General features: G+C 40.9%; 1 protein-coding gene across 1 annotated transcript; it reads left to right on the top strand.

Annotated features, from left to right (window-relative positions):
• The first annotated feature begins 7,013 nt into the window (after positions 1-7,013).
• On the top strand, positions 7,014-10,522 carry amer2 (APC membrane recruitment protein 2). Its single transcript, XM_079406337.1, has one exon. It carries the CDS (start codon positions 7,170-7,172, stop codon positions 9,138-9,140), a length of 1,971 nt encoding a protein of 656 aa, XP_079262463.1. The 5' UTR covers positions 7,014-7,169; the 3' UTR covers positions 9,141-10,522.
• The last annotated feature ends 223 nt before the right edge of the window (positions 10,523-10,745 follow it).

Genomic DNA, 10,745 nt, shown 5'->3' on the forward strand with positions numbered 1-10,745 from the left:
AAATGAAGAATCTAAAGCAATCTGTCATTGCCACATTATAAGCATAGTATAATATTACACACACACACAAATGTATATATTAATATATAACCATATTATAATGCCACAAAATAAGCAATTGCCAATATACACATCTAGTCTTTTATGATCACCAAGGCTGCATTTATTTGATAAAAAAATACAGTAAAAGCAGTAATAATGTGAAATATTATTACAATTTTAAATAACTATTTTCTATGTTAATATTTAAAAATGTAATATATTCCCGTAATGGCAAAGCTGAATTTTCTTACTCCAGTCTCTAAATATTTCTATTGCACATAAATGCTGTTATTTTGAACTTTTCATTAATCAAAGAATACTAAAATCAAATTAAAACATTTGACTTAAATTACATTTTAAAATATATTCAAATTGAAACTGTTCTTTTAAATATATTTTACAATATTTCACATCATTATTGTTTTGCTGTATTTTTTTAATTCAAATAAGCATTTAAAACCATACAAAAATATAGTAAATGCTTTTGGCAAAATATTTTGGATAGTTTTATAAACTTGATTTGGAATAGTTATTTGTCTAGACTCGTCGCAATTAACTTTTTCTTTTTTAAACATACTATGGTTTGGGAAATGCTAAATCTAATCTGATCTCTGGAGCTGTGTGAAGTTCCCTGCTGCTTCAAACGCTCCACCATCATTCCCGTCCCCAAAAAGCCCAAAATCACTGGACTTAATGACTACAGACCTGTCGCACTCACGTCTGTGATCATGAAGTCACTTGAGAGACTGGTCCTGGCCTACCTGAAGGACATCACTAGACCCTTGCTGGATCCTCTTCAGTTTGCCTATAGAGCAAACAGGTCTGTGGATGACGCTGTCAATATGGGACTGCATTACATCCTGCAACACCTCGACAAACCTGGGAATTATGCAAGGATCTTATTTGTGGACTTCAGCTCGGCCTTCAATACCATCATACCTGACCTTCTCTCAGACAAACTGAGACAGCTCTCTGTGCCCTCCTCCATCTGTCAGTGGATCACCAGCTTCCTGACAGACAGGCAGCAGCTAGTGAGGCTGGGCAAACTCACATCCAGGACTCTCACCATCAGCACTGGCGCCCCTCAGGGTTGCGTTCTCTCCCCACTGCTCTTCTCTCTCTACACGAATGACTGCACATCAAAGGACCCCTCTGTCAAGCTCCTGAAGTTTGCGGACGACACTACAGTCATAGGCCTCATCAAGGACGGTGACGAGTCTGCTTACAGACAGGAAGTTGAGCAGCTGGCTGTCTGGTGCAGTCTTAACAACCTGGAGCTGAACACGCTCAAAACTGTGGAGATGATAGTGGACTTCAGGAGAAACCCCCCTGCTCTCCCCCCACTCACCATCATGAACAGCACTGTGACTTCAGTAGAGTCATTCAGATTCCTGGGCACCACCATCTCTCAGGACCTGAAGTGGGACAATCACATTGACTCTATTGCGAAAAAGGCCCAGCAGAGGCTGTATTTCCTCCGCCAGCTAAGGAAGTTCAACCTGCCTCAGGAGCTGCTGAAACAGTTCTACTCTGCAATCATCGAGTCTGTCCTATGTTCTTCTATAACTGTTTGGTTTGGTTCAGCTACCAAAACAGACATCAGAAGACTACAACGGACAGTTAGGACTGCTGAGAGAATTATCGGTGCCCCTCTGCCCAGCCTCCAAGAACTTTACACCTCCAGAGTGAGGAAAAGGGCTAAGAAAGTCACTCTGGACCCCTCACACCCAGCTCACTCTCTCTTTGTACTGTTGCCCTCTGGCCGGCGCTACAGATCACTGAGCACCAGAACAGCCAGACACAAGAACAGTTTTTTCCCCCAGGCCGTATCCCACCTGAACAACACATAACACACCCCGGTACTGTACATCTGTAAATAACCCATCAAACCTTCATCTGTACATAGGACACATGCACATTCACAGTTCTGTCTATGGCCAAGTCTCTTTCCTGTATATTTTTATTTTTATTACTATTGTTATCCTTAATTATTGTATATTCTCTTCATTAGTGTTCTTTATCACCTTAATTATATGTTGTCTGCACTATGTTTGTACTTTCTGTACTGGAAGCTCCTAACACCAAGACAAATTCCTTGTGTGTGCAAACACACTTGGCAATAAAGCTCTTTCTGATTCTGATTCTGATTCTGATATAATATTTAGAAGAGATGGTATGTAAATTTGGTATACAGTGCTAAAGTTAAGCTGATTACAAAAGTGTCATATTTTTTCCTATGTACTCCAGTAAGGGCTTCTTTCTGTAGAGAACCATTTCATAATGGTGAGAGGCTGTCTGTGTCTTACCACATTTCCAGACGTAAGTAAGTACTTGTCCGTCATCCATTTTGCATTTGTAAATACGTCCTAAAAGTGATTATTATGCCCAAACCCTCAGGACTGTATTACTGACCTGAAGAGGATCACAAGGCGAAATGGGAATTAGTACTAATCCCTGCAAACGTGGCCCTAGACAATGGTCTGCTGCATGCCTGTAAAAACATAAACACAAGAGCCAGCATGAGGGTGAAATATATGTACACTCAAGTCTTTTGTCTTCAATCTAAACAGGCATAACTCATTGAACATGATTTGATTAGCACACTTGAAAAAAATCAATGCAGCAAGAAACAATGAAGACAGAATAAAAATGTGTTCATTTAATAAGCACATAGGTTCATCCAAATTACTCAAGGAATTATGAAACCACTCATTTTTCTAAGGGGCACTGTCTATGTCAGTGTTTATGATGGTTATATGGACCTGTATGTGATTCTTTATAAAGTCAGACTATAATGGAACAACTGAGATGCCTCCAGTAAACAAACTTTGTCACTTCATTTCATTTCCCCACTCAATATCCATTTGTTGATGAGGTAAAACCTTTCTATATCCGTCTATATTTCCTACAATAATTACCAGAATTTTAGGATGATTATTGTAAATCTCACCCTCTAACAGAGGTCACAATCGGACGTAAAGCTGTGTCACGTGACTCCGTAAGCCGGTTTTGTTGTGCAAATCTTGAGCACCGGTGACGGGACGCGCGTGAAATGCATCCGCGGGCCAGACTGTATTAATAAGACGCTAAAGCCGCTCAGCTCTTATTACAGGAATAAAGAAATTATGGTGAGTGAGCGGGGCCTTATAAAAGTGTACCGTGACATATTTCGCAACTGAGCCACTGTTCCTCGGGAATTTCCTATGGGTTTTTCAGAATGGCTGTGTTGGATTTAATTTCATAATCATTCATATCGTAGAACACAGCGTGCACATTGTTTCAGGAAACGTTATTCACAGACCTTATTCTAATCAGAGGCTTATTCTGAAAACCGCTAAAAAAATTCCCAAAATGCCTCTTGGCGAATTAGCCTTCTGGGTTAGCCTACAAATTGACGTAATGACAACGGAATTGCACAAACATGGGTAACTGGCATCAAAAAAGCAGATCACATATGAATTAATTATGATTATATAATAAAACAAAATCTGGTTTTGGCTATATTCTTCATAACATGAATGCGACTTGTTTCACAAAACATGACTTTTATATGTCATAAATGTCACTTTATCTTACAATATGACTTTACGTGACTAATTGTTACCTATATCTTAATATGTGATGTATTTCTTATTTAAAACTAAATGTCTTTTTTTTTTTTTTACATCTAAGCAGAAATAGGCTTCCATGGTAAATAAGAGTATATGTACAGAAAATATCAATCCCAGTAGGCTATAATGTTACTATTAGTGAAATTGATCTGCTAGAGCTTACTTAATTACAAAACATTTTTGGTATTGTTTTTTATTTATTTATTATAATTACATTAAGTGGTTATCATAGGAAAATGAGTCAATGACTCCAGCAATTTAAGTCTCATACGCGTCAAGTACACACAACAAAGAAGATCTTGATTCATTTCGACAAGCATTATGGCACCAATCATCATGAAAATCATTTGATTTCAGTATTTAAAAAATAAAAACTGTTCTGAATTCCCAAATCTAGTGGTGACTGAAGTATTTTTATATTGACCCTGGTGTGCCCCATCTATCTATTAACACAATGAACAGCTGTGGTTTCAGATGATGATGAGGATACATATGACAATGTTTGAACAATCTCTTTTTCAATTACATATGTTAATCTTGTCTGTGGGAAGATTAAATAGTTTGAGGCTAAATGGTTTATTGTCTTCTATTTGACTGTCAACTGCATTATGTCCCAGTTCATGAGAAGACGGCTTAAAACACTGCCATTATTGATGTCCCTGATCCAGTCTGGCCTTGACAAACTCCACAATAAGAGCTGTGCTGTGCTTTGAAGAATCTGGACACACCTTTGTCCTTTTCAGCTGAAGATAATGTGGGGGGAAAGGAGCATTGTAAAATCTGGGCAACACAGCCTTATTAGCAAACAGTCCAGCTCTATTCTGTCCAAATATCCTAGTTTGTTTCTCAAGAGAGTTTTGTCCTTGGCAGCAACAGAGATGTCACACTAGGGGTGGATGATGTAAACACTGTGTTTATCCACCGAGGTGAATCCTAAAAACACAGACTGTAAACTGAAGTCGTTTAAGGTTTCTCTCATTCTGTTTCTTCCTGTTGGTCTCTTAACTTTATTCATGTGGTTCTGGTTATTTTTTCTCCATTTACCCTCAAGCAGACAGACCTCCCATGGCCCAGAGAGCGAAGAACGAGTATATACAAATCCAAACTGACCCGAAGAAACAACGGGTGTGGTGGCACATTCTGTCCGCCATGCCTGAGGGGCTGCTGACAGAAATGGCAAACACAGGTGGGGAGTTTTGGTCCAGTGCAAGCAGACCTGGAACCAAAGCTGAATCAGAGGCCAAGAAGACTTGACCTCGCTGAAACGGCTGCATGGTAGCTTACCTTCACACATACACACACTGCACACTTCTGCCCCCCCTGTACATTGTGTGAATGTAGACATTGTTTCATGTCAGTGAGGTGGAAGAGGAGGCCTGTAAACAGATAGGGGTGGATGGGTGGGCACATCAGATTCATGGGGATTTCTGTCTTAAGGGATTCTTAAAAATGAGGGAAAGAGGCTCAAATAAGTAATGATATAGGTATTATTATTTAGCACTGATGTCTTTGTTTCAGAGTTGCTGTATGTAAATATGCTGTAAATGTAAATATATAATTTGTGATTTGTGTTCTAGGCCTGTGATTTGTAGACCTGGAAAAGTCTTATTATTCATATTCATAGTCTAATAGTCTTAAATAAGTCACAATTTTTTTTAATAGTAAATAGAATGTATATTTATTTATATTAAGTAGCAAATTCGTTACCATTATGGAGTACATTAAGTATCAATAACTAACAATAATTTTACAACATTAGTAATTTAGGTTAATATTTCTACATATACTAATATAATTAAGAATTAATTTACGTTAATAATGGATTTATTGTTGGTTCGTGATGCTTGCATTGAGTGAATTAAGATAAAATTCTTAATGAGACCATGAACTGAACCTTTGTTTAAAGGGTTATCCTTTTTTTTTCAAGTTGCACAGGTATAAAAAAGTGTTTTTCATTGTTAGAAAATCTCCATAAAGTTATTTTTTAAAAAAATCCAGATTAACTTTGCTTATGAATATTAATTAGGTGATGTAAGGTTCACCCAGTCCTAAATGAAAGGTGAGGGCTAACCATAGTAGATTGCTAATTGCAAGTTTATGTATTCTACTGCCAAAGCGACTGTCTATTAGAGACCTTTGCTTCATTCTTATATTCATGGTGGTTGAAATCTTTAACAAATAATGATTATTTCACAAAAAGTAGGGCAGACCTGTCTCTTCAGTTATAATGGTTGCACCACCCTCATCCAGTATATGTGAACGACTAGAAAAATCATGGGAAAGTCACTGAAATACATTGGTCAAAAGGTGTGGGAACCCAGTCTATTAGCTCTGCCAGAATATTTATAACATATAATGTTTCCCACCAAATGTCACCCCTGATGTGTTTATATTCAAACCACTAAAAAAAGAAAACCCAAAAGCTTGCAGTTGTTTAGCTACTATTGCACACAATTGGACTAACTAATTGGTGTTGTGTAACAGTGGAGGAGTGTGGTAACTGGAGTCCCCCTGGGCCCATATGCTGGAGGCAGATGGACTGCGTGTTATTAAGGGATAAGTTGAATATGATCAACCACTCCAGACGGCCTGAAACAGGTGAGGACCACCAGTGTGAGCTGATCTAATCTCATTTAAATTTCATCAGCCATTTCTCTAAATTGTTTCAAGTGTGTGTTGTGAATGCATTCATTATAAGTGAGTGAAATGTTTATCTAAATCTGCCTCATGTCTTCGTACTTGTAATTTCTCTAATCAGCAGCTTTTGCTTAAATTCTAAGTACAGACACTACGGCAACCACACAACTTGCATGTTTTCTTGAGCCTTTTCATCTGAGGGGGATTTTCAGTGGCTTATTTTCATTTACACTGAGAGGTTTGTGCTCATTCCATTTATTTCCCCTAACACTCTTGATCGTTATAGCATTTCTGGAAACGTTCCACATGTGATTGCTTTTCACATGCAACACTAATTCCATTATGACCCTCATAAAAACATGAGGAAAGAATGCAAAAACTTTCTGTCTATTATGTACACACACGCACACATATTTGTACACAGTTGCACTCACAAGCACATGACGACAATTGTGATGTCAAAAAGCAATACACTCATTCTTTACAGCCCGCATGTAGATGCATATCACGCCTCTTCAGTGAGGTAGAAAGAATAATTGAGGCAAGAAAGAGGAGAAGGATATTTGATGTTTGCAGTGTGGGGGATGAGGATGTGTTTGTGTGTACGGAGGGGGTGAGCTGTGGGGGCGGAGAAAAAGTGCTGGCTCGCCTCCAGCGCTGACGAAAGCTGCTTAACCCTCCCAGTTACCATAGAGACTGTCAGGCGCAGCCACCAGTGAGGGAGAAAGAGAGCGAGGCAGGGAGAACACCAACAAGCGAAGGCAGCAGATAGAAGTGAAGAGGGAGAGGAAAGGGAAAGAAGCAGTTAGAGACAGGGTAAAATAAAGGGAGAAGAAGAAAGAAAGAAAAACATAGGGTGCAACAGACATAGTGGCAGAGATGGAGGTTCAAAACGAATGCAGTGAACCACCTCCATGTGATCCTCAGCCACCAGGAAAGCTCAACAAAGCCGCCTTTAAGCTGTTCGGCAAGCGTAAGTCTGGCAGCAGCATGCCAAGCATCTTTTCTGTCAAGAACAAAGGGGAGTCCACCGGTAAAGCTGCTGGAAAGACACTGGAGCTTGTTAGGAGCAAAACCCATGATGGCTTAATAACGGACACTCCTTCAGAGCTTGACGGCCACCGGAAAGAGGAATCTGCCAGCAGCGACCAGCTCCACGCCGGCACGCCAGATGGTGTGTCCGCTGCCCCCCTCCGCAGCTCCATCACCAAGTCTTTTAGCTTCTTCTCTTTACTGCGCCGGAGCAGCAGCCGTGCAGGAGATGGAACTACTACGGTGGGACGGCGAGGACGAGGACTTAAAGGGCTGTTCAGCAGCATGCGTTGGCGGCGGAAGCCCCAGGTTCAAGAGGACTCCTTAGAGGTGGCCAAGGAGGTGAAGGAGGGGGACATAATACTATCCTCTAGCTCCAGCAGCGTGAAAATGGAGAAGGACATGACACTGACTCTTGAGCCCCTGCCGCAAGTGTTTGAGGAGACTCCTCTCCTAGGGGAAGCTGAGAAATGGAAGACAACGTCTATGCAGGAATTACAGGGTACTAATGAATTGGAGTGTGGTAACTGCAGTCCTCCTCTTTCACAACAACATACAGTCACAGAGGAGTCTCCAGCTCCATCTCCTTCTCCACTCCGAGCCCAGACAGAAGGGCTCCAAGATGATAAACTCACCAGTTCGACACACTTGTCCTCCATTCCAATCTGCGCTTTGACCCCACCAATGGAGCACAGCACAGCCGACCCACAATCCGAGCAATCTGTGGATCGCCTATGTTCCATGTTCACTGATGTTACTTCACTAAAGAGTTTTGATTCTTTAACAGGCTGTGGTGACATCATCGCTGATCCAGAAGAGGATTCTGGGAATGGGGGAAGTGCCACGAGCTGTGGAACCGGTAGCAGTAGTGGGGGATGCATGGGTCGCAGATTAAGCGGAGCCGGGACAAATTCAGAGAGATGCTCTCCTGCCAAGCCTCCACTTCCTCCTCAGGTCAGTAGTCTTACAACTATCCATGCTTCTTGCTACATGCCAGCCCACCAAAGACCACGTGCAGCCCCTAAAAAGCCACAAGGGAGTGGAGTTGTTGCCTACATGGGTGGAGGGGAGGAGATGGCTAGTCCAGAGGGTGTTGATGATGCTGACATGCAGGGTCTATGGCATATGCTGCCCCAGAAGGGTGAAGACTCCCCAGCCCTACGACGTACAGAGCCTGTCCTCCATCATGCACCGACCCGGCTTAAGAAGAGGCCACCACAAGTAAAGGCACTTGGCCTCAGTAAGATCCCTGTGAGCGGAGGTAGTAAAATGGGAAAGCAGCAACCCTCACGTCCCTCACCTCCCCCTGTCGATAAAGAACTCCAGGATGCCCCACCGAGTGATGAAGGCTACTGGGATTCTCCCACACCTGGCCCAGAGGATGAGGACAGCACCTTTCTACGTCGGGAAGGTTTACTGAGGGATAGCTGCTCTGGAGATGCACTTTATGACCTCTACGATCCCGACAGCCCTAGCGCTGCTGGCTCAGACGATGACGTGAGTTCACCAACAAAATCTGCAGGTGATCTAAAAATGAACTTGCCTTCCCCGAAATGCTCGTCTTCCGCCACTTCCTCATTCCGTTCCATGAAAGGCAGCACCAGCCTACCTCGAGATTCCAAGATCCCTATTAGTGTGAGGCAAACACCACCTTCCCACTCTTCCAGCCAAGGCGCACTGTCTTCCAATCTTAGCCCAACTTCAACCACCCCTCCTAAAAAGACTGATGCCCCACCACGCACTCGAATCCCTGTCTCGAAGGTTCCTGTCCGTCGTTCCGGCAACAAAAGTAGCCCCACCACACAAAGCAAGAAGTAGAGAGCTTGGAGGCCCATCAGATGTTTTTGACAATACAAATCTATCACAAGAGCTTTAGGCCAAAACACAATGCTTTTTTTTTTTTATATAAAGCAATCAACGTACACTTCTTTGATTTCACCCATCTACTGAGGACTGTATCTTTACTGTGTTTTTATATCTTCTAAATATTTTTTTTTGTGATGTGTCGCATATTACACCCTAATGTGATTAAGAGTTTTGTAGAATGCACTGCAATATGTAACACATGACATTCATAATAATGTAATCTTGAGGTTTTTTTTTTACACCAGCCTTTCACAGAGAAATAAAAAGGTGAGAATGCTGATCCTAAGAAGAATGTTTAATATCAAAAAGCTTCTCATTCCCTTCCATTGGATCAGTGAAACTGTGCTAATTTCTTGCTCTGTCATCCTACAAGCACTGTGTAAAACGCAGCTGCAGTCTTTTATCTCTCCAGTATTTTACATGTAATGAATTTGGAGAACTGTGTGAGACTAAACCAAGCACTTCAGACAATCCTAAATTAAGCTGCATGGAGTCTTGTACATTTAAACTGGATCAGGGAACAGCCTTTTGTTCAAGACACTCTTTCATACCACACAACGTGACTTCCTATTGATACTGATGAAAAGTAAAACATTCTTTTTACTGAATCTTCGCTTTTCTTACTCTTTTATATTGGACAAGGACCTCCCTATGACCTCACTGTGGATATTTGTACACTGCTTATTTTGTATTTTGGAAAACACGACTTGCAAAAAATAAATCCCCGGATCGTGAGTAACCTCCTTTTTCACAGTGATTTGTACTACTCTCACTAACCTGGACATACTGAGCTGGATATTTTTGAATGTAGCATGACATCACTCTACACAAAGGTCTGTTTAATTTGCCTGCTCACTGCTCAATAAATAAAGGAGAGAGAGATATGGAGAAGCCCATATGTATCGTGTCTTCCGTCATGTGACCATTCTTCTGGAGATGTTATCATCCTTTGAACTGGGCTTCCGTAGGAAGAGTTTTCAAGTGAGCAATCACTGCAGAAATTGTCTTAATCAGTATTTTTTTGTTGGGTTTTCCAGTATAAAAATACCAAAATAACCTTAAAGCAACATAAATTGACATTTAATAATAAAAAAAATTTTTTACAAAAAAAATACATAAATAGTGATTAAGAAATAGATTTTATGCAGTATTTGGCTTGATCCACCAGTCAGTAAAACAGTTTTTAGTCTGTTTTTCTTAACAACTAGGACATTTTATTTGTAAACTGTAAAACATTTTTCTCTTCAGAAGGCACATGACATGCCTTCTTTCTTTTTTTATACTTCCTTTCTTTAAATTGTTCTTTATTTAATAAATAAAACAACTCTCTGTGCACATCCAGGAAGTGGACATCTATTCAAGTGTGAATGCATGCATCATTTTCCATGCACAAAACAGGGCCATGAGGGCAGCTTAGATGTTAGCTGTTTTAATCGCAGAGACGTAAAGAGCATCACGGTTGTCTTTTTTGCAGCCAGCCACAGTCTGCTGGGATTTAAATCCCACCCATTAGGAAGGAAGAAGAAAGCTGGTCTGGGTTCAGCTGTCAGCATGAAT

The sequence above is a fragment of the Barbus barbus genome (assembly GCF_936440315.1).
Source record: "Barbus barbus genome assembly, chromosome: 44".
Classification (NCBI taxonomy): domain Eukaryota; kingdom Metazoa; phylum Chordata; class Actinopteri; order Cypriniformes; family Cyprinidae; genus Barbus; species Barbus barbus.

Bases quoted from the DNA above. Each gene is read 5' to 3' on its own strand.
- amer2 (XM_079406337.1), top strand. From the start codon at position 7,170: ATGGAGGTTCAAAACGAATGCAGTGAACCACCTCCATGTGATCCTCAG.